This window comes from Bombina bombina, chromosome 3, assembly GCF_027579735.1.
Source record: "Bombina bombina isolate aBomBom1 chromosome 3, aBomBom1.pri, whole genome shotgun sequence".
Classification (NCBI taxonomy): domain Eukaryota; kingdom Metazoa; phylum Chordata; class Amphibia; order Anura; family Bombinatoridae; genus Bombina; species Bombina bombina.
In genome coordinates this window covers 20098163-20123369 of record NC_069501.1, presented here as the reverse complement: position 1 = coordinate 20123369, position 25207 = coordinate 20098163, and the positions used below count along the sequence as shown (strand labels likewise).

The 25207-nt window shown below is 41.6% G+C and overlaps 1 protein-coding gene across 2 annotated transcripts in view; it reads left to right on the top strand.

Moving 5' to 3' along the window:
- The window catches only part of LOC128652799 (oocyte zinc finger protein XlCOF6-like), a 147806-nt gene that overhangs the window by 8551 nt on the left and 114048 nt on the right, over window positions 1-25207 (top strand). For both annotated transcript variants that reach the window (XM_053705737.1, XM_053705738.1), the window contains exon 2: window positions 5958-6071. In XM_053705737.1, the coding sequence (XP_053561712.1) occupies window positions 6023-6071 (49 nt within the window). In that variant the 5' untranslated portion in view covers window positions 5958-6022. The remainder of the gene's footprint in view (window positions 1-5957; window positions 6072-25207) is intronic.

Here is a 25207-nt window from a genome sequence, read left to right as displayed (position 1 = left end):
GCAGAATAAACTTTTACTTTAGGAAAATTCTCTGCGCAAAGGATCTGGCAATTCTCTCTGCAGACATGCTGCAGTTTCTGCGATGACATCGCAGATCGCACTATGTTCTGCCTTGGGGGGTTAAAACAAAGAGGTTACACTGATAAAATTCTGAATGCAGCTAAAAACAGCATAAAAGATGTACCTAGGGAGGAATGCCTTAAATACAAAAAGAAAGACAAACAAATTAAAAAATCTACACCAAAATTCATAACTACATACAGTACAGATTATTATAAAATATGCAACATAATTAAAGAAAGTATTCCGATTCTTTACACTGATCCCATCCTGAAAGAAATAGTACAACAGGGAGTTAACTTTATACCTAAGAGAGGAAAGACTTTGGCTAATCATCTATCTCCATCTGATATGATGAGTAAGACAAATACAAGTTGGCTTAAAGGTAGAAAAGGTTTCTATAAATGCAGAAGGAATGGCTGCAAAACATGTGAGCATGTATCAGAGGGAAATGTTTTTCACTCTAGCACGACTCAACATGAACACAAGATAAATTACTTCATCAACTGCAATACTACTCATGTATATTTATTAACGTGCCTCATTTGTAATATCCAATATGTAGGCAAAACGAAACGCCCCGTCAAGGACAGGTTTCTGGAACATCTGCGTTCTGGGAAAGATGAAAAATCTGATACCCCAATATCCAGACATTTTAAAAACTTACATGACTCTGCTATGTCTAGTTTGTCATTGCAAGGGATAGACCATGTTGCTCACGAGGTGGAAATAGGGAAGATAAATTAAACAAAAGAGAGGTCTTTTGGATTTTCTCACTAGAAACAAGTAACCCACAAGGACTAAATATGAGAAGGGATCTTGATCTATTTACTTAGAATTTGTATCTATACATACAGCTGGTAAATTATATTGCATTCTATTTAGGGTCAAACATTAGAATACTGATACTCTTTAATATAACTTCGCATAATTAATAAGAAAGTCATTTGATAAACATTTATATATCTATTAGGTGTTTCACACTGTATACATAGTTTAAATACATATACTCTGTATTAAGGTTGTAACAAATAAACATACATATATATCTTTCTTTATAGGATTAATAATATTCCATACTTTGACTCTAGTTAGATAGAATGATACATATTGTGAGGATTTACTCCTGACTTGTATTTGTATTTTTATTACAGCCAGTAAATATATGCCTCTAACTATAACTTAAAGTTTGGAATCACAATCTTAATGTTAGAGTTACAAGTCAATTGTATTAATGTATATTATATATTTACTTTTGATCTTTGAACATTTAGAACACTATGTATCACATTGCCATAGACTGTGAATGTTAATCCATAATGTTTTTTACAGTTCATGTTCAACACATTTATGCCACACACATGTGTACTGTACCTTTAAAATTGTGGTATAAATAAAGGTGTGTGCAGGTCACTCCTTATGCAGTTAACAAGTGAGCATGCTCATGAAACGCATCTGCATTGTTTCCTGACACACCTGTGCTTTTATCTGTGAGCTTTCACTGGGCTGGTGAGCCCATACATGTTTTTACGTAGTGCTTTATAATAAAATTGGATTTTATTCATCCCGTGAGTCTACAGCCTGTCATTGTGGTGCGCCCAACTTTGGAGGAATTTTGTATCTTACTTGGATTTGTTGGCAGACTTGTCCAGGGCTGCACAGCTAGACAGCTGATTGTATTGCACGCACACCCACTCTCCATTGGGCCGTTACGGAGAACTGGAATCTCCATCCCCTCAAGCCTCACGGCAACAGAGCAGAGCGCGCTCCCCTACACAGACACCGAACTGTTCCTTGTTAAGGTACTGGGGGGATTATGTTTGTGTGGGTCAATGGGAACCTCTTTATAATATTGTGACGGATACCCCCGGCTCCGCCAAAAGGGGTCCTGCTTCCTCCCTGCTGACTGCAGCTATGTAGCTGGCAAGTGACCACAGCCTGTAGACACCCCTGATGCCTGACAGCACCAGTACTCAGGGTCCCACCCTGTGGCAGACTCCAGCTACCCAGACTAGGTAGCTCTTCCAGCGTGTCCTTCCTCTGCCTGGAACAGGCTGCTATGTAGCTCAGGAAAGTGATTTTAGCTGGAGCTAACCCAAATAACTAGACACACTAGGATTCAGGTTACACAGGAACTGATTTTATTGAAAACACAATCTACTTTTATACAGTCAGCTCATCTTGATAAGACCCTGGACAATCCCACTATTTTCCCGCCATTCCCGCCCCTCCAGACAGCCCGGCACCTCCATAGGAGCCACAGTCCCACATAATCACAATACATATGGGTGGCGGTTTCAGGGGTGATCCCGGTTGAGCGGCGGCACTTCCAGGGTGTCATTTTAAAGCTTTCGGTCCCCAGATTTCACAGTCCAAAAATCAACATGATTCGTTACTGGGGACCGGAGTTACAGTCCGATGAAGTTAGGGGTGTCCAAAACCCCCGGTTCCCAAAGGAGCTCCCCTCTGGCAATTCCCCCACCCCTTGTACTCCCCAGGGGCTACTAATCCCCAAAAGAGCAGAGCTCTGGGGCACATGGTTGCTGGAGCGACCTGGGTAAAATTTAGCGGGTGTTCTGCTGTCCTGTGGCCGACTGGGAGTTCCAAGAGCCTGGCCAGCCTGAGAGGGGTTAGGCGGGTGTCCGTTGTAAGGCGGCCGACCGGGAGTTCCAGGAGCCCGGCCAGCCTAGGAGGGTTTTCCTGGTCATACACCAACTTTTCTCTGAACACAAAAACAAGCCAACACAAAGCAAACAAACAGCTTCCAGTGATGGTGGTTGCTCTGAGGAGCCCAAAACCACTGAGAAACAACAGGGGTGAGGTTGTAGGTGGGTGGGGGGTAGCCTTAGCCGTCTGATATCCGTGACAAATATGTCTCTGTATATAAGGTACTGGGGGGGTTGTGTTTGTGTGGGTCAATGGGAACCTCTTTATCATATTATATATCTGTATATAAGGTACTGGGGGGGTGTTTGTGTGGGTCAATGGGAACCTCTTTATTATATATCTCTGTATATAAGGTACTTGGGGGGAGTTGTTTGTGTTGGCCAATGGGAACCTCTTTATAATATATCTCTGTATATAAGGTACTTGGTGGGGTTGTGTTTGTGTGGGCCAATGGGAACCTCTTTATAATATATCTCTGTATATGAGGTACTGGGGGGGTTGTGTTTGTGTTAGTCAATGGGAACCTCTTTATAATATATCTCTGTATATAAGGTACTTGGGGGGAGTGTTTGTGTGGGCCAATGGGAACCTCTTTATAATATATCTCTGTATATAACATACTTGGGTGGGGGTTGTGTTTGTGTTGGCCAATGGGAACCTATTTATAATATATCTGTATATAAGGTACTTGGGGGGGGGGGAGTTGTGTTTGTGTGGGCCAATGGGAATCTCTTTTTCATATTATATCTCTGTATATAAGGTACTGGGGAGGAGGCTGTGTGTATGAGCCAATGGGAACCTCTTTATAGTGTATCTGTGTACATAAGGTACTGGGGGGATTGTGTTTGTGTTGGTCAATGGGAACCTCTTTATCATATTATATCTCTGTATATAAGGTACTTGGGGGGAGTTGTGTTTGTGTTGGTCAATGGGAACCTCTTTATAATATATCTCTGTATATAAGGTACTTGGGGGGGAGTTGTGTTTGTGTGGGTCAATGGGAACCTCTTTATAATATTATATCTCTGTATATAAGGTACTGGGGGGGGTTGTGTTTGTGTTGGCCAATGGGAACCTCTTTATAATATATCTCTGTATATAAGGTACTGGGGGAATTGTGTTTGTGTGGGCAAATGGGAACCTCTTTATCATATTATATCTCTGTATATAAAATATTGGGGAGGAGGCTGTGTGTATGAGCCAATGGGAACCTCTTTATAATATATCTCTGTATATAAGGTACTGGGGGGGGCTGTGTTTGTGTTGGTCAATGGGAACCTCTCTATAATATATCTATATCTCTGTATATAAGGTACTGGGGGGGGGGGGATTGTGTTTGTGTGGGCAAATGGGAACCTCTTTATAATATATCTCTGTATATAAGGTACTGGGGGGATTGTGTTTGTGTTGGTCAATGGGAACCTCTTTATAATATATCTCTGTATATAAGGTACTGGGGGGGTTGTGTTTGTGTGGGTCAATAGGAACCTCTTTATAATATATCTCTGTATATAAAGTACTTGGGAGGAGTTGTGTTTGTGTGGGTCAATGGGAACCTCTTTATAATATATATCTGTATATAAGGTACTTGGGGGGGGGGTTGTGTTTGTGTGGGCCAATGGGAACCTCTTTATAATATATCTCTGTATATAAGGTACTGGGGGGATTGTGTTTGTGTGGGTCAATGGGAACCTCTTTATAATATATCTCTGTATATAAGGTACTTGGGGGGGATTGTGTTTGTGTGGGTCAATGGGAACCTCTTTATAATATATCTCTGTATATAGGGTATTTGGGGGGGAATTGTGTTTGTGTGGGCCAATGGGAACCTCTTTATAATATATCTCTGTATATAAGGTACTGGGGGGGTTGTGTTTGTGTGAGTCTATAGGAACCTCTTTATAATATTATATCTCTGTATATAAGGTACTGGAGAGGAGGCTGTGTGTGTGTGATTCATTGGGAACCTATAAAATATTATCTCTCTGTATATAAGGTACTGGGGAGGAGGCTGTGTGTATGAGTCATTGGGAACCTATAAAATATTATATCTCTGTATATAACTTACTGGGGAGGAGGTTGTTTGTATGAGTCAGTGGGAACCTATAAAATATATCTCTGTATATAAGGTACTGGGGGGGTTGTGTTTGTGTGAGTCTATAGGAACCTCTATAATTTTATATCTATGTATATAAGGTACTGGAGAGGAGGCTGTGTGTGTGTGATTCATTGGGAACCTATAAAATATTATCTCTCTGTATATAAGGTACTGGGGAGGAGGCTGTGTGTATGAGTCATTGGGAACCTATAAAATATTATATCTCTGTATATAAGGTACTGGGGAGGAGGCTGTGTGTATGAGTCATTGGGAACCTATAAAATAGTATATCTCTGTATATAAGGTAGTGGGGAGGTAGCTTTGTGCGTGAGTCAGAGGGAACTTATTTATAATATGTGTCTGTATATTATGTACTGGGGAGGGGGTTTAGTTTGTCAGTCAGAGGGAACCTCTAAAATATTATATATTTGTATATAAGGTACTGGGGAGGAGGCAGCATATGTGTATCAGAGGGAACTTCTCTATCATATTATATATCTATATGTACAGTACTAGGCAGGATGCTGTGTGTTTGAACATTTCAATGTGTTCATATAAAAGGATGCTGTGTGTTTGAACATTTCAATGTGTTCATATAAGGTGCTGGGGGTGTGCAATTAAGACATATGGGACATCTCTATAGTACTGTATATCTCTACATGATGCTATAGGAGGGGGCGGTGTATGTAAAGTAGAGATAATCTCTTAATAGTATATAATATAATAATATTATAATGATATAATATAATAATATAAAATAATTATATAATATAATATAATAATAATATAATATAATCTGTATATCAGGTGCTGGGGAGGAGACATGTTGGTGTGACATATACAGGAGATGTAGAAGACGTTAGTGACAATGATTATTGGAAATGTAAGGGTTAAAGTTCTGTAATTAGTGACATATACAATATGTATTGTTAGAACAGTTTATGTATTGGTTTATTTTTGATAATTACTATGTCCTGTTGGATTAATCCGTTTTATTCACTTTAATTCCTTTGTGACCAAACAGTGACATCTGAATCCTAATCTGTTTATGATGCTCAAATATGGGTGTTGGGCATCCAAAATTCACAATATTGATTATCTGTATGTGAGACCTCTCTCTGTTATTTTGTAGATTACATACAATACAGTAAAGAAGAAACGTAAGGATATTTGACAAATTCAGTTGTGCTGAACAAGATGATGTCTGACAAGAAGCAAACCTCAGAACTTCCTGATGCACATGGAGGTAAGCAGGATGTCACCTGATGCACATGGCGGTAAGCAGGACGTCACGTGCATGTCACCTGCTTTTGCCATCAGAATGGGATAATATTTACAGTAACCTGAGTTATCTGATTACTTTAACGGGACACCATCCGGGTATGGGCAATGCAATGTTTTCTAATATTATATCATTTTCTGACATCCAAAGCACAAATTCATTGCATAATTTAACATAAATGTGTTTAATGATAATTTGTGCAATAAAAATTGAAAATTTTTAATATTAGCTAATTTTAGCTGATCATGTTTAAAATGGTTAAAACATGTTGTATATTTATTTCTTTTTAACATACTTTGCATTACACAATGTTTCTAGTGTGATGGGGTTGTACAGCAACAGCATGCATTTACTGAATTAATAAGGTTTATAGGCACAGAGCTATATAGTTACTATAATGTGTATATGGTGGTGTTGGTCACATACAGGGAACACTAAATCGGGGATTTATTATACGGTTTATTTGCACAGAGCAGTGTAGTTACTATATTGTGTATATGGTGGTGTTGGTCACATACAGGGAACACTAAATCAGGGATTTAATAAGGTTTATTTGCACAGAGCTGTGTAGTTACTATATTGTGTATGTGGTGGTGTTGGTCACATACAGGGAGCACTAAATTAGGGTTTTAAAGTGAATGTAAAGTTGAGCTTATTAGCTCAAGTCATACGATAGAAGTTAAAAAATTGAATGAGACTTTCATTCATGAAATCTTTAGTATATACTTATCTGAGGATATTTCAAATGAAATGCTATACGGAAAAGGGCTGATCCTCCGGTCGCCATATTTAGCAATTGATTGACAGATGACTCATCTGCAATCAACTAATCGTTGTTTTCCTTCGGGCCGTGACGTTTGTGCAAAGGGGCTTAACCCCCCCGGGGGAAACAACAATTAGTTGATTGCAGATGAGTCATGTGACAAGACCAATCTCGCCACTGTGCATTGGAGGAGCCTGGTCGCCCACCTGCTGCCTTTAGACTATGGCCCCATGTTGAACAGCTTACTTTTCCCCTGCAAAGACACGAAAGCCGGGTCATTCAGTACTTGCCCTATTTGAACAGTGATACCCCAGATAGCTATGCCATGTAGCCCATTTGTATAACGAAAGACTTTGGTTTCATGGCAATTGAACTGTATGTGTGTGACCTGAGCGCCATCCAGTAATAATGTGCGCTCAGATCTAGGCTATCTGGGGATTTGTTGAATGTACCTGTTTTATGCAATAGCTGCACAGTTATATATTTTTATGTATATTATTGTCTTTTGCTACCATGTGTTCAATGGAGTTTTGCCTCTGTCCTTGGAGATAATTGTATTACTTCCCAATTATCTCCAGGATAGAAGACTCTGTGGAACTGGTTTAAGGTAATTGTATCAACCATTGTGTAAGGTAATTGTATCAACCATTGTGTAAGGTAACTGCATCAACCATTGTGTAAGGTAACTGCATCAACCATTGTGTAAGGTAACTGCATCAACCATTGTGTAAGGTAACTGCATCAACCATTGTGTAAGGTAACTGCATCAACCATTGTGTAAGGTAACTGCATCAACCATTGTGTAAGGTAACTGCATCAACCATTGTGTAAGGTAACTGCATCAACCATTGTGTAAGGTAACTGCATCAACCATTGTGTAAGGTAACTGCATCACCCATTGTGTAAGGTAATTGCATCAGGCAGAGGGGAGGATTTTGTGTGGGAGTGTCTGAGAGTATTGTATGTGTTTATTGGTTGTTTTACAAAACCCTGTGGGTGGTACTAATGTGTAAAAATGTGTATATAAGAACAATAAACCCACAGCTCTTGCTGATAACTGTTTGACCCTCACCATGGAGCTTTGACTCATGCTTGGGGGGAGGGATAGGGGAAATTTACTTTATGCTGTGCCTCTGAAAGTGCAGATCTACTAAACGGCGGTTTAACCCTTTTATGGTTGGGGGTGCCGTTACAAGTCATCTGTCAATCAATTGCTGAATATGGCGACCGGAGGATCAGCTCTTATCCGTATAGTATTTCATGCGAAATATCTCTGAAGATAAGTATATACTAAAGATTTCATGAATAAAAGTCTCATTCATTTTTTTTTAACTTCTATTGTATGACTTGCGCTAATAAGCTCAACTTTACATTCACTTTAATAAGGTTTATAGGAACAGAGCTGTGTAGTTACTATAATGTGTATGTAGTGGTGTTGGTCACATACAGGGAACACTAAATCAGGGGTTTAATACGGTTTATAGGCACAGAGCTGTGTAGTTACTATATTGTGTATGTAGTGGTGTTGGTCACATACAGGGAACACTAAATCAGGGGTTTAATAAGGTTTATAGGCACAGAGCTGTGTTGTTACTATAATGTGTATGTGGTGGTGTTGGTCACATACAGGGAACACTAAATCAGGGATTTATTATAAGGTTTATTTGCACAGAGCAGTGTAGTTACTATATTGTGTATATGGTGGTGTTGGTCACATACAGGGAACACTAAATTAGGGTTTTAAAGTGAATGTAAAGTTGAGCTTATTAGCTCAAGTCATACGATAGAAGTTAAAAAATTGAATGAGACTTTCATTCATGAAATCTTTAGTATATACTTATCTGAGGATATTTCAAATGAAATGCTATACGGAAAAGGGCTGATCCTCCGGTCGCCATATTTAGCAATTGATTGACAGATGACTCATCTGCAATCAACTAATCGTTGTTTTCCTTCGGGCCGTGACGTTTGTGCAAAGGGGCTTAACCCCCCCGGGGGAAACAACAATTAGTTGATTGCAGATGAGTCATGTGACAAGACCAATCTCGCCACTGTGCATTGGAGGAGCCTGGTTGCCCGCCTGCTGCCTTTAGACTATGGCCCCATGTTGAACAGCTTACTTTTCCCCTGCAAAGACTCGAAAGCCGGGTCATTCAGTACTTGCCCTATTTGAACAGTGATACCCCAGATAGCTATGCCATGTAGCCCATTTGTATAACGAAAGACTTTGGTTTTATGGCAATTGAACTGTATGTGTGTGACCTGAGCGCCATTCAGTAATAATGTGCGCTCAGATCTAGGCTATCTGGGGATTTGTTGAATGTACCTGTTTTATGCAATAGCTGCACAGTTATATATTTTTATGTATATTATTGTCTTTTGCTACCATGTGTTCAATGGAGTTTTGCCTCTGCCCTTGGAGATAATTGTATTTCCCAATTATCTCCAGGATAGAAGACTCTGTGGAACTGGTTTAAGGTAATTGTATTAACCATTGTGTAAGGTAACTGCATCAACCATTGTGTAAGGTAACTGCATCAACCATTGTGTAAGGTAACTGCATCAACCATTGTGTAAGGTAACTGCATCAACCATTGTGTAAGGTAACTGCATCAACCATTGTGTAAGGTAACTGTATCAACCATTGTGTAAGGTAATTGTATCAACCATTGTGTAAGGTAATTGCATCAGGCAGAGGGGAGGATTTTGTGTGGGAGTGTCTGAGAGTATTGTATGTGTTTATTGGTTGTTTTACAAAACCCTGTGGGTGGTACTAATGTGTAAGAATGTGTATATAAGAACAATAAACCCACAGCTCTTGCTGATATCTGTTTGACCCTCACCATGGAGCTTTGACTCATGCTTGGGGGGAGGGATAGGGGAAATTTACTGTATGCTGTGCCTCTGAAAGGGAAGATCTACTAAACGGCGGTTTAACCCTTTTATGGTTGGGGGTGCCGTTACAAGTCATCTGTCAATCAATTGCTGAATATGGCGACCGGAGGATCAGCTCTTATCCGTATAGTATTTCATGCAAAATATCTGTGAAGATAAGTATATACTAAAGATTTCATGAATAAAAGTCTCATTCATTTTTTTTAACTTCTATTGTATGACTTGCGCTAATAAGCTCAACTTTACATTCACTTTAATAAGGTTTATAGGAACAGAGCTGTGTAGTTACTATAATGTGTATGTAGTGGTGTTGGTCACATACAGGGAACACTAAATCAGGGGTTTAATACGGTTTATAGGCACAGAGCTGTGTAGTTACTATATTGTGTATGTAGTGGTGTTGGTCACATACAGGGAACACTAAATCAGGGGTTTAATAAGGTTTATAGGCACAGAGCTGTGTTGTTACTATAATGTGTATGTGGTGGTGTTGGTCACATACAGGGAACACTAAATCAGGGATTTATTATAAGGTTTATTTGCACAGAGCAGTGTAGTTACTATATTGTGTATATGGTGGTGTTGGTCACATACAGGGAACACTAAATCAGGGATTTAATAAGGTTTATTTGCACAGAGCTGTGTAGTTACTATATTGTGTATGTGGTGGTGTTGGTCACATACAGGGAGCACTAAATTAGGGTTTTAAAGTGAATGTAAAGTTGAGCTTATTAGCTCAAGTCATACGATAGAAGTTAAAAAATTGAATGAGACTTTCATTCATGAAATCTTTAGTATATACTTATCTGAGGATATTTCAAATGAAATGCTATACGGAAAAGGGCTGATCCTCCGGTCGCCATATTTAGCAATTGATTGACAGATGACTCATCTGCAATCAACTAATCGTTGTTTTCCTTCGGGCCGTGACGTTTGTGCAAAGGGGCTTAACCCCCCCGGGGGAAACAACAATTAGTTGATTGCAGATGAGTCATGTGACAAGACCAATCTCGCCACTGTGCATTGGAGGAGCCTGGTCGCCCACCTGCTGCCTTTAGACTATGGCCCCATGTTGAACAGCTTACTTTTCCCCTGCAAAGACTCGAAAGCCGGGTCATTCAGTACTTGCCCTATTTGAACAGTGATACCCCAGATAGCTATGCCATGTAGCCCATTTGTATAACGAAAGACTTTGGTTTTATGGCAATTGAACTGTATGTGTGTGACCTGAGCGCCATTCAGTAATAATGTGCGCTCAGATCTAGGCTATCTGGGGATTTGTTGAATGTACCTGTTTTATGCAATAGCTGCACAGTTATATATTTTTATGTATATTATTGTCTTTTGCTACCATGTGTTCAATGGAGTTTTGCCTCTGCCCTTGGAGATAATTGTATTTCCCAATTATCTCCAGGATAGAAGACTCTGTGGAACTGGTTTAAGGTAATTGTATTAACCATTGTGTAAGGTAACTGCATCAACCATTGTGTAAGGTAACTGCATCAACCATTGTGTAAGGTAACTGCATCAACCATTGTGTAAGGTAACTGCATCAACCATTGTGTAAGGTAACTGCATCAACCATTGTGTAAGGTAACTGTATCAACCATTGTGTAAGGTAACTGTATCAACCATTGTGTAAGGTAATTGTATCAACCATTGTGTAAGGTAATTGTATCAACCATTGTGTAAGGTAATTGCATCAGGCAGAGGGGAGGATTTTGTGTGGGAGTGTCTGAGAGTATTGTATGTGTTTATTGGTTGTTTTACAAAACCCTGTGGGTGGTACTAATGTGTAAGAATGTGTATATAAGAACAATAAACCCACAGCTCTTGCTGATATCTGTTTGACCCTCACCATGGAGCTTTGACTCATGCTTGGGGGGAGGGATAGGGGAAATTTACTGTATGCTGTGCCTCTGAAAGGGAAGATCTACTAAACGGCGGTTTAACCCTTTTATGGTTGGGGGTGCCGTTACAAGTCATCTGTCAATCAATTGCTGAATATGGCGACCGGAGGATCAGCTCTTATCCGTATAGTATTTCATGCGAAATATCTGTGAAGATAAGTATATACTAAAGATTTCATGAATAAAAGTCTCATTCATTTTTTTTTAACTTCTATTGTATGACTTGCGCTAATAAGCTCAACTTTACATTCACTTTAATAAGGTTTATAGGAACAGAGCTGTGTAGTTACTATAATGTGTATGTAGTGGTGTTGGTCACATACAGGGAACACTAAATCAGGGGTTTAATACGGTTTATAGGCACAGAGCTGTGTAGTTACTATATTGTGTATGTAGTGGTGTTGGTCACATACAGGGAACACTAAATCAGGGGTTTAATAAGGTTTATAGGCACAGAGCTGTGTAGTTACTATAATGTGTATGTGGTGGTGATCATCACATTCAGGGAACACTAAATCAGGGGTTTAAAAATATATAATAATTTTATTTATGGGCACAGAGCTGTGTAGTTACTATAATGTGCATGTGGTGTTGGTCACATACTTGGAGCACTAAATCGGGTTTAATAAGTTTTATGGGCACAGAGCTGTGCAGTTACTATAATGTGTATATGGTGTTGGTTACATACAGGGAGCAGTAAATCAGGGGTTTAATAAGGTTTATAGGAAAAGAGCTGTGTAGTTACTATAATGTGCATGTGGTGTTGGTCACATACAGGGAGCAGTAAATCGGAGGTTTAATAAGGTTTATAGGTAGGGATGCACCGAAATTTCGGCCGCAGAAAGTTTCGGCCGATAATAGCCTTTTTGGCTATTTCGGTTTTCGGGTTTTTTGCCTGTTATTTTCGGTAAAATTATTGTGTAGCATGTTTCAAATGTGATGCTAGCCTAGAGCTGCTGTTTAAGTTCATTACTTGACTTACTGTTCTGCATATAATGAGTTTTCTAGGACTATACTTTATTTGGATAATTTGTAAAAAAAACAAAAAAACTGTTAAATATGATTTTGTTACATAGAACTAAATGAAGAATACAATATAATGATATTTATAATTGTTTTAAGTGAGGAAACATTTTGGCCGAAAATTGCATTTTTTTCTTTTTTTTTTTTTTTGGTAAAATTATTGTGTAGCATATTATTGTTTTAAGATATTTTGGTCCAATTTTAGTGTATTACTTTCAATAAAAGTGTGGGCTTTTTTATTGGCTCTAATTATGCAAAAAAAAAAAAAAATTAATTGGAAAAAACACATTTTCGGTATCGGTTTCGGTTTTCGGCCAAGTGCATCCCGGATTTTCGGATTCGGTTTCGGTCCAGAATTTCCATTTCGGTGCATCACTATTTATAGGCACAGAGCTGTGCAGTTACTATAATGTGCATGTGGTGTTGGTCACATACAGGGAGCAGTAAATCAGGGGTTTAATAAGGTTTATAGGCACAGAGCTGTGTAGTTACTATAATGTGTATATGGTGTTGGTTACATACAGGGAGCAGTAAATCAGGGGTTTAATAAGGTTTATAGGCACAGAGCTGTGCAGTTACTATAATGTGTATATGGTGTTGGTTACATACAGGGAGCAGTAAATCAGGGGTTTAATAAGGTTTATAGGCACAGAGCTGTGCAGTTACTATAATGTGCATGTGGTGTTGTTGATCACATACAGGGAGCAGTAAATCGGGTTTAATAAGGTTTATAGGCACAGAGCTGTGTAGTTACTATAATGTGCATATGGTGTTGGTCACATACAGGGAGCAGTAAATCGGGGGTTTAATAAGGTTTATAGGCACAGAGCTGTGCAGTTACTATAATGTGCATGTGGTGTTGTTGATCACATACAGGGAGCAGTAAATCAGGGGTTTAATAAGGTTTATAGGCACAGAGCTGTGTAGTTACTATAATGTGCATATGGTGTTGGTCACATACAGGGAGCAGTAAATCGGGGGTTTAATAAGGTTTATAGGCACAGAGCTGTGCAGTTACTATAATGTGCATATGGTGTTGGTCACATACAGGGAGCAGTAAATCAGGGGTTTAATACGATTTATGGGCACAGCTGTGCAGTTACTATAATGTGCATGTGGTGTTGTTGATCACATACAGGGAGCAGTAAATCAGGGGTTTAATAAGGTTTATAGGCACAGAGCTGTGTAGTTACTATATTGTGTATATGGTGTTGTTGGTAACATACATGGAGCAGTAAATCAGGGGTTTAATAAGGTTTATAGGTACAAAGCTGTGTAGTTACTATATTGTGTATATGGTGTTGTTGGTCACATACAGGGAGCAGTAAATCAGGGGTTTAATACGATTTATGGGCACAGCTGTGCAGTTACTATAATGTGTATATGGTGTTGTTGATCACATACAGGGAGCAGTAAATCAGGGGTTTAATAAGGTTTATAGGCACAGAGCTGTGCAGTTACTATAATGTGCATGTGGTGTTGTTGATCACATGCAGGGAGCAGTAAATCAGGGGTTTTACTGGTTCTAATGAAGTTTACTACTGTGATGGTCCCACTGCGGTTTTATACTGTCATAAACACAGATCATTACAGATTCATCTCATATGAGACAAATAACCGTCACTATTTAGCATTAAAGTGACATTAAACCACTGGGCACAACTACAACACAACGGTCACTACTCCCCATAATATTGTTTCTCCTCCTCTGCCTGCAGTTCTCTTTAGAGCTTTACTCATATTTCCCCTTTTTACAGGTGGTGAAGCTCTGCTTTTTAATACAGGGCAAAGCCATATTGGAGTTTTTTCACAACGTATTGTGCGCTTCAGGTTATCACATAATACAGTGTGTGAGGATTTATATTTTTGCAGTTTTTATACACGGTGTAATGGTTAAATAATTTGTATTAAAACCACATGAATAATATAGAGCAATGCAGGGACTGCACAAATATAAATCTTCAGGGTCGCTAGTCATACACACTAGAGCTGGGCGATATGGGCAAAAAAAATCCCGATTTTTATTTTGGGGAAAAAAACGTGATTGCGATTTAATCACAATTTTCTTATAATTGACTAACACCTTCATTTTGCGTTACAAAGTTTATTTAACACTTCAGAATCTTAATGTACTGTTTTTCAATGTCCAATACACTCTTGGAGCATAAAAATACAAAACAAAAAATAGTTAAAATAAAATTTGCTGCCTGTGATGTGATGTGATTAAATAGTAGCCACTAGCCAGTTATTAGGTCTTATGACACACAGCATTGTCATGTTTTCTTGGACAGTCATTCTAACTGTGAACAGTGGTATGATTAACAAATTAAGCAGTGTAAGCCACATACACACACAATTTTTTTTTATATATATATAATTATACAATCACATACAGTTACACACACACACACACACACGTGTGTGTGTGTGCAAAGGAGTTTTGTGGAATCAGTGTATATACACATCCACTTTCTTTACACATTATTACACATATAATTGTATGGTTTTGTATATATTCTTTTTTGTATGAACTTTGTTGATCAGGGCTAACAGAATGGTTTAGCCCCTTAGTTTTGCACACAATCTCCTACGATTGGAGTTCACTTTTGGGGAGGGGGCTGAAGGCCTTTATAAGTTTGATTGTTTGCACTATTTGATTGTCAGAAGAAGGGACGCTAAAGGTCCGAGAAACGTCACTGAATAAATTTATCACCTTGATGACAAAAGTCCAGTGAGTGCTTCATTTTGTTTGTTGAGATATATATATATAATTTTTTTTTATTATTTATGTTTTGCAAATGTGTTTCGCAAATTTATTACCATGAATGCTTAGTCCCACATAGAATAAGTGAAAACATAGGGTTAAATGATTCTTTGCATTCAATTTAGTCACATGATTAGGGCTATCCAATTGTGAAAAGGCTACAGATATATATTTTAGATTATTTTACCTTGGTTTATGTCTATGATTAAGGCCTGATGGACGAAACATGTCAGACAATCTATCCTGATAAAACTGCTCAAATGTCTTTTTAATTTAGTCAAAGAAATAAAGGAACTCCATTTTTACAAACGATTGTGCTGGCTGAACTCTCAATTTCCATTTAAAGGGGAGGAGAGTCCACTGCATTATTCATTACTAGTGGGGAATTAAGAACCTGGCCACCAGGAGGAGGCAAAGACACCCCAGCCAAAGGCTTAAATACCTCCCCCACTCCCGTCATCCCCCAGTCATTCTTTGCCTTTTGTCACAGGAGGTGGCAGAGAGGTGCTGGGAAAATTGGAGGTCTCTTATAAGGGGTTCTACCCTTCGCTATGGGATGGGAGTTTAAGTAGGCCTTCAAAGCTTCTCAGCTTGAGGGCCTGGGTGAACGTTAGAGTCTGGAGATGCAGAGGGAGCTTCTCTTTGCAACACCATCCCGACTCATTAACCGCTTCTTCAGCAATCGGCGTTGATGAGTTTCGCAGATTGCTTTCTTCTCTCAAGTCCATATCAGGAACGCTGCTACCACCTGTCACACTTGAAGGGCCATGTTCCTCTTCCACGGTGTGGATTCTGGTAAGATCGTTTCATTTTTTATATAATGTTAACACAGAAGACAGGGTTACCAAGAGGGAGGGAGGCTGGCAGATGCCTAAGCGCCAGCTGATGGTACCCCAGAAGTATAGGTATGACCTACTGCGCATAGGGCACAACATTCCCTTGGCCGGACATCTAGAGATTACTAGAACCAGTTATCGGTTAACTCAGACCTTCTGGCCAGGGGTCACAGGGGACGTTAGACAGTACTGTAGGACCTGTGACTTTTGCCAGAGAGTAGACAAGACTGGAGACCACTCCAAGGCCTCCCTGCACCCCCTCCCCATTATTGACAAACCATTCAGCAGGTTAGCTGTAGACATTGTTGGCCCCTTGACCCGTCCCAGTCCCTCCAGGAAGAAGTATATCCTGACTGTGGTAGACTATGCCACTCGATACCTGGAGGCTATTCCCCTGGCTAATATCCAGGCAGATACAGTAGCCAATGCGCTGCTCTGGATATTTGCCAGGGTGGGTTTCTCCCGGGAGATCATCTCTGTCCAGCGAACCCAGTTCAGAAATGCTTTGCGGGATAAAACCTCTGCCCAGCTCTCCATATCACCCCCAGACTAACAGGCTATGCTAGAGGTTTAACGGGACCCTGAAGCAGTTGCTTAGGACTTTTCTTGACCTCTCACAAACACTGGGAAAGATACCTGCCGCACCTCCTATTCGCTTACAGGAAGGTGCCCCATGAATCCACTGGGTTTTCTCCCTTGCTTAGAGCCCACTGGGAAGGGTCAGTTGGAGAAGAAGGACACTCCATCGTGGGGTGTGTCCTTGAGTTCAGGGACCAACTGAAGGACCTTGCCAATAGGGTACAAGCGTACCTTCAAGTCGTCCAACATAGGCAGAAGTGGTGGTACGACCAAAATGCCCGTAACTGCACTTTAGATATAGGGCAAAAGGTCCTGGCCCTGAAGCCTGTCAAAACAAACAAGCTACAGGATTCTTGGCAGGGACCATACCGAGTGGTAGAGCAACTCTGCGATACAACCTACCTGGTAGCCAAATTTCATGTGAACATGCTGAAGGCATACCAGGAGAGGCAGGAGGAGGTAGCCGCCATATGCGCTCCGGCCATGGAGGACTCGGAGAGCCTCCCCATGCCGGAGCTACCCGGGTGGAGTAGGATGCCCACAGGTGTAAGGGACATAAAACTAGACCAGAGGCTAGCGATTGAGCAGAAAGGTCAGGCAGGTCTTAGAGGGTCGACAAGACATGTTCTCCACTGACCCGGGGAAGGCACCCCTTGGGCAGCCAGCGTACCGTGTCTCCTCGTATCAGTTAGGGAAAGTATGCACAGCAAGCTCAGGGAAATGCTGAACCTAGGCGTTATTAAGCTGTCCAAAAGTCCCTGGGCATCCCCGGGGGTCTTAGTCCCCAAGCGGGACGGAAGCACCTGGTTCTGTGTAGACTATCGTAGGCTTAATGACGGAACCATGACAGATGCCTACCCCATGCCCGGGGTGGATGACCTAGACCACATCGCTCGTGGCAACTTTCTGACCACCCTAGACCACTGCAAGGGGGTACTGGCAAATCCCCCTGGAGCCAGAATCTTTTCTGAAGTCAGCCTTCATCACCCCATTCAGCCTATACCAGTTCAAGGTCATGCCATTTGGGATGAAGAATACTCCGGCGACCTTCCAGAAGATGGTAGACCGCCTCCTTGATGGCCTTCAGGATTATGCCTGTGCATACGTGGACGACATAGCGATCTATAGCTATGCCTGGGAGGACCACCTGGTCCATCTGGGTACCGTTTTAGACCGCATCAAGGCTGCCGGTCTGACACTCAAGCCAGACAAATGCATGGTGGGGCGCTCAGAGGTCCAGTATCTTGGGCACCGGGTAGGCTGCAGGATGCAGAGGCCAGATCCGGCCAAGATTGATGCATTCACCAACTGGCCCACCCCCAAGGCCCAGGTCCAAGCTTTTCTAGGGATGGCAGGATACTAACGCAAGTTTGTCCCTAACTATAGTGCCCTGGCCAAACCCCTGATTGACCTGACCAACAAACAGTTACCCAAACAAGTCCTGTGGTCACCAGACTTTGAAACCGCCTTCCAGAGCCTTAAGACCGCTCTAACTTCTGCCCCTATCCTGGCTGCTCCTAAACCGTCCAAACGTTTTTGTGTCCATACAGATGCCTTCATGTTTGGGTTGGGAGCAGTACTAAGCCAGGTGGATGAAGAAGGCCATGAACACCCCGTAGCCTCAGCAGGAATCTATTACCCAGTGAAGTAGGCTATGCTGCGGTGGAGAAGTAATGCCTGGCACTGGTGTGGGCCCTTTAAAAGCTACAACAATATCTTTACAGACGGGCCTTCACACGTTTTCACGGACCACAACCCCCTGGTTTGGCTCAACAGGGTATCTGGGGACAATGGACGCCTGTTGCGGTGGAGTTTAGCCTTGCAGCCCTTCAACTTCACTATCCAGTACCAGCCGGGAAAGCACAACAGGAATACTGATGGACTTTCCCGGCAAACTGAGTTGGAAGAGCTCCCGGACAGCCCCAAGCCGACCAGTGTATGGAGCTAGTATCTAGCTGGGTCTGCCAGCCTCCTTGACTTCTGCTGTTTTACTGTTTGTACCTTTTCAGGAAAGAACTGATCCCTGACAGAATAAACCCTTCTCGGCTGACCGGGCTCCTGGAATTACCAACCGCACTGCACTGGATACCTGCTAACCTTTACCCCCAGGTAGCTTCAGCGGCCCCTTGACTCAGAGCTCCGCACTTTTGGGGCTTGGTAGCCCCTAGGGAGGACAAGAGGTGGGATGATTGCCGGAAGGGAGCTCCCTTGGGAACGGGTTTTGAACACCCTCACCTCCATATATTTGCCAGGCTCTAACTCAGAGACCGAGAGATTTCCCGGGATCACCCCGAAACTGAGACCTAGGTACTGTGGGGACTCTATGGGACTGTGGCTCCTATGGAGGCGCCAGACTGTCTGAAGGGATGGGAATTGCGGGACATCTGGGGGTCAGATAAGACCCTTATCATGATTGGCTTTGTGTATATAAGCAGTGTGTTTCACAATAAAGCAGTTTTGTTCCACCTGAATACTGGTCTTGTCTGGTTATTTGGGTGTGCTCTGGCTATAATCACTTTTCTCTGCTCTATAGCTACAAGTTCCAGGCACAAGAAGGACCTTCTTGGCAGAGCTACCCATTTGGGGTAGCCGGTGTCCATCACAGGCAGTAAGATTAAGGAGGACACTCTATATATGGCAGCAGTGCTTGTCATAAGAGCAGCGTGCTGTATATATGGTATCAGTGCTTGTTATAAGAGCAACGTGCTGTATATATGGTAGCAGTGCTTGTTAAAAGAGCAGTGTGCTGTATATATGGTATCAGTGCTTGTTATAAGAGCAGCGTGCTGTATATATGGTAGCAGTGCTTGTTATAAGAGCAGCGTGCTGTATATATGGTAGCAGTGCTTGTCATAAGAGCAGCGTGCTGTATATATGGTAGCAGTGCTTGTTATAAGAGCAGCGTGCTGTATATATGGCAGCAGTGCTTGTTATAAGAGCAGCGTGCTGTATATATGGTAGCAGTGCTTGTTATAAGAGCAGCGTGCTGTATATATGGTAGCAGTGCTTGTCATAAGAGCAGCGTACTGTATATATGGTAGCAGTGCTTGTCATAAGAGCAGCGTGCTGTATATATGGTAGCAGTGCTTGTCATAAGAGCAGCTTGCTGTATATATGGTAGCAGTGCTTGTTAAAAGAGCAGAGTGCTGTATATATGGTAGCAGTGCTTGTTATAAGAGCAGAGTGCTGTATATATGGTAGCAGTGCTTGTTATAAGAGCAGCGTGCTGTATATATGGTAGCAGTGCTTCTCATAAGAGCAGTGTGCTGTATATATGGTATCAGTGCTTCTCATAAGAGCAGTGTGCTGTATATATGGTAGCAGTGCTTGTTAAAAGAGCAGTGTGCTGTATATATGGTAGCAGTGCTTGTCATAAGAGCAGCGTGCTGTATATATGGTAGCAGTGCTTGTCATAAGAGCAGCGTGCTGTATATATGGTAGCAGTGCTTGTCATAAGAGCAGCGTGCTGTATATATGGTAGTAGTGCTTGTTATGAGAGCAGCGTGCTGTATATATGGTAGCAGTGCTTGTTATAAGAGCAGCGTGCTGTATATATGGTAGCAGTGCTTGTCATGAGAGCAGCGTGCTGTATATATGGTAGCAGTGCTTGTTATGAGAGCAGTGTGCTGTATATATGGTAGCAGTGCTTGTCATAAGAGCAGCGTGCTGTATATAAAGTAGCAGTGCTTGCAATGAGAGCAGCGTGCTGTATATATGGTAGCAGTGCTTGTTATAAGAGCAGTGTGCTGTATATATGGTAGCAGTGTTTGTTATAAGAGCAGCGTGCTGTATATATGGTAGCAGTGCTTGTTATAAGAGCAGCGTGCTGTATATATGGTAGCAGTGCTTGTCATGAGAGCAGCGTGCTGTATATATGGTAGCAGTGCTTGTCATAAGAGCAGCGTGCTGTATATATGGTAGCAGTGCTTGTTATAAGAGCAGCGTGCTGTATATATGGTAGCAGTGCTTGTTACAAGAGCAGTGTGCTGTATATATGGTAGTAGTGCTTGTTATAAGAGCAACGTGCTCTATATATGGCAGCAGTGCTTGTTATAAGAGCAGCGTGCTGTATATATGGTAGCAGTGCTTGTTATAAGAGCAGCGTGCTGTATATATGGTAGCAGTGCTTGTTATGAGAGCAGCGTGCTGTATATATGGTAGCAGTGCTTGTCATGAGAGCAGCGTGCTGTATATATGGCAGCAGTGCTTGTCATGAGAGCAGTGTGCTGTATATATGGTAGCAGTGCTTGTTATAAGAGCAGTGTGCTGTATATATGGTAGCAGTGCTTGTCATAAGAGCAGTGTGCTGTATATATGGTAGCAGTGCTTGTTATAAGAGCAGTGTGCTGTATATATGGTAGCAGTGTTTGTTATAAGAGCAGCGTGCTGTATATATGGTAGCAGTGCTTGTTATAAGAGCAGCGTGCTGTATATATGGTAGCAGTGCTTGTCATGAGAGCAGCGTGCTGTATATATGGTAGAAGTGCTTGTCATAAGAGCAGCGTGCTGTATATATGGTAGCAGTGCTTGTTATAAGAGCAGCGTGCTGTATATATGGTAGCAGTGTTTGTCATAAGAGCAGCGTGCTGTATATATGGTAGCAGTGCTTGTTACAAGAGCAGTGTGCTGTATATATGGTAGTAGTGCTTGTTATAAGAGCAACGTGCTCTATATATGGCAGCAGTGCTTTTTATAAGAGCAGCGTGCTGTATATATGGTAGCAGTGCTTGTTATAAGAGCAGCGTGCTGTATATATGGTAGCAGTGCTTGTCATGAGAGCAGTGTGCTGTATATATGGTAGCAGTGCTTGTTATAAGAGCAGTGTGCTGTATATATGGTAGCAGTGCTTGTCATAAGAGCAGTGTGCTGTATATATGGTAGCAGTGCTTGTTATAAGAGCAGCGTGCTGTATATATGGTAGCAGTGCATGTTATAAGAGCAGTGTGCTGTATATATGGTAGCAGTGCTTGTCATAAGAGCAGTGTGCTGTATATATGGTAGCAGTGTTTGTTATAAGAGCAGCGTGCTGTATATATGGTAGCAGTGCTTGTTATAAGAGCAGCGTGCTGTATATATGGTAGCAGTGCTTGTCATGAGAGCAGCGTGCTGTATATATGGTAGAAGTGCTTGTCATAAGAGCAGCGTGCTGTATATATGGTAGCAGTGCTTGTTATAAGAGCAGCGTGCTGTATATATGGTAGCAGTGTTTGTCATAAGAGCAGCGTGCTGTATATATGTTAGCAGTGCTTGTTATAAGAGCAGCGTGCTGTATATATGGTAGCAGTGCTTGTTATAAGAGCAGCGTGCTGTATATATGGTAGCAGTGCTTGTTATAAGAGCAGCGTGCTGTATATATGGTAGCAGTGCTTGTCATGAGAGCAGCGTGCTGTATATATGGTAGCAGTGCTTGTCATGAGAGCAGCGTGCTGTATATATGGTAGCAGTGCTTGTCATGAGAGCAGCGTGCTGTATATATGGTAGCAGTGCTTGTCATGAGAGCAGCGTGCTGTATATATGGTAGCAGTGTTTGTTATAAGAGCAGCGTGCTGTATATATGGTAGCAGTGTTTGTTATAAGAGCAGCGTGCTGTATATATGGTAGCAGTGCTTTTTATAAGAGCAGAGTGCTGTATATATGGTAGCAGTGCTTGTCATTAGAGCAGCGTGCTGTATATATGGTAGTAGTGCATGTTATAAGAGCAGCGTGCTGTATATATGGTAGTAGTGCATGTTATAAGAGCAGCGTGCTGTATATATGGTAGTAGTGTATGTTATAAGAGCAGCGTGCTGTATATATGGTAGTAGTGCATGTTATAAGAGCAGCGTGCTGTATATATGGTAGCAGTGCTTGTTATAAGAGCAGAGTGCTGTATATATGGTAGCAGTGCTTGTCATTAGAGCAGCGTGCTGTATATATGGTAGTAGTGCATGTTATAAGAGCAGCGTGCTGTATATATGGTAGTAGTGCATGTTATAAGAGCAGCGTGCTGTATATATGGTAGCAGTGCTTGTTATAAGAGCAGAGTGCTGTATATATGGTAGCAGTGCTTGTTATAAGAGCAGCGTGCTGTATATATGGTAGCAGTGCTTGTCATAAGTGCAGCGTGCTGTATATATGGTAGCAGTGCTTGTCATGAGAGCAGCGTGCTGTATATATGGTAGCAGTGCTTGTCATGAGAGCAGCGTGCTGTATATATGGTAGCAGTGCTTGTCATGAGAGCAGCGTGCTGTATATATGGTATTAGTGCTTGTTATAAGAGCAGCGTGCTGTATATATGGTAGCAGTGCTTGTTATAAGAGCAGCGTGCTGTATATATGGTAGTAGTGCATGTTATAAGAGCAGCGTGCTGTATATATGGTAGCAGTGCTTGTCATTAGAGCAGCGTGCTGTATATATGGTAGTGCATGTTATAAGAGCAGCGTGCTGTATATATGGTAGTAGTGCATGTTATAAGAGCAGCGTGCTGTATATATGGTAGCAGTGCTTGTCATTAGAGCAGCGTGCTGTATATATGGTAGTAGTGCTTGTTATAAGAGCAGAGTGCTGTATATATGGTAGCAGTGCTTGTCATTAGAGCAGCGTGCTGTATATATGGTAGTAGTGCTTGTTATAAGAGCAGCGTGCTGTATATATGGTAGCAGTGTTTGTTATAAGAGCAGTGTGCTGTATATATGGTAGCAGTGCTTGTCATAAGAGCAGCGTGCTGTATATAAAGTAGCAGTGCTTGCAATGAGAGCAGCGTGCTGTATATATGGTAGCAGTGCTTGTTATAAGAGCAGCGTGCTGTATATATGGTAGCAGTGCTTGTTATAAGAGCAGCGTGCTGTATATATGGTAGCAGTGCTTGTTATAAGAGCAGCGTGCTGTATATATGGTAGCAGTGCTTGTTATAAGAGCAGCGTGCTGTATATATGGTAGCAGTGCTTGTCATGAGAGCAGTGTGCTGTATATATGGTAGCAGTGCTTGTTATAAGAGCAGTGTGCTGTATATATGGTAGCAGTGCTTGTTATAAGAGCAGTGTGCTGTATATATGGTAGCAGTGCTTGTTATAAGAGCAGCGTGCTGTATATATGGTAGCAGTGCTTGTCATGAGAGCAGTGTGCTGTATATATGGTAGCAGTGCTTGTTATAAGAGCAGTGTGCTGTATATATGGTAGCAGTGCTTGTTATAAGAGCAGTGTGCTGTATATATGGTAGCAGTGCTTGTTATAAGAGCAGTGTGCTGTATATATGGTAGCAGTGTTTGTTATAAGAGCAGCGTGCTGTATATATGGTAGCAGTGCTTGTTATAAGAGCAGTGTGCTGTATATATGGTAGCAGTGCTTGTTATAAGAGCAGTGTGCTGTATATATGGTAGCAGTGTTTGTTATAAGAGCAGCGTGCTGTATATATGGTAGCAGTGCTTGTTATAAGAGCAGTGTGCTGTATATATGGTAGCAGTGCTTGTCATAAGAGCAGCGTGCTGTATATATGGTAGCAGTGCTTGTCATAAGAGCAGCGTGCTGTATATATGGCAGCAGTGCTTGTCATGAGAGCAGCGTGCTGTATATATGGTAGTAGTGCTTGTTATAAGAGCAGCGTGCTGTATATATGGTAGCAGTGCTTGTTATAAGAGCAGCGTGCTGTATATATGGTAGAAGTGCTTGTCATAAGAGCAGCGTGCTGTATATATGGTAGCAGTGCTTGTTATAAGAGCAGCGTGCTGTATATATGGTAGCAGTGCTTGTTATAAGAGCAGCGTGCTGTATATATGGTAGCAGTGCTTGTTATAAGAGCAGCGTGCTGTATATATGGTAGCAGTGCTTGTCATGAGAGCAGCGTGCTGTATATATGGTAGAAGTGCTTGTCATAAGAGCAGCGTGCTGTATATATGGTAGTAGTGCATGTTATAAGAGCAGCGTGCTGTATATATGGTAGCAGTGCTTGCTATAAGAGCAGCGTGCTGTATATATGGTAGCAGTGCTTGTTATAAGAGCAGCGTGCTGTATATATGGTAGCAGTGCTTGTTATAAGAGCAGCGTGCTGTATATATGGTAGCAGTGCTTGTCATGAGAGCAGCGTGCTGTATATATGGTAGCAGTGCTTGTCATGAGAGCAGCGTGCTGTATATATGGTAGCAGTGCTTGTCATGAGAGCAGCGTGCTGTATATATGGTAGCAGTGCTTGTTATAAGAGCAGCGTGCTGTATATATGGTAGCAGTGCTTGTCATGAGAGCAGCGTGCTGTATATATGGTAGCAGTGTTTGTTATAAGAGCAGCGTGCTGTATATATGGTAGCAGTGCTTGTTATAAGAGCAGTGTGCTGTATATATGGTAGCAGTGCTTGTTA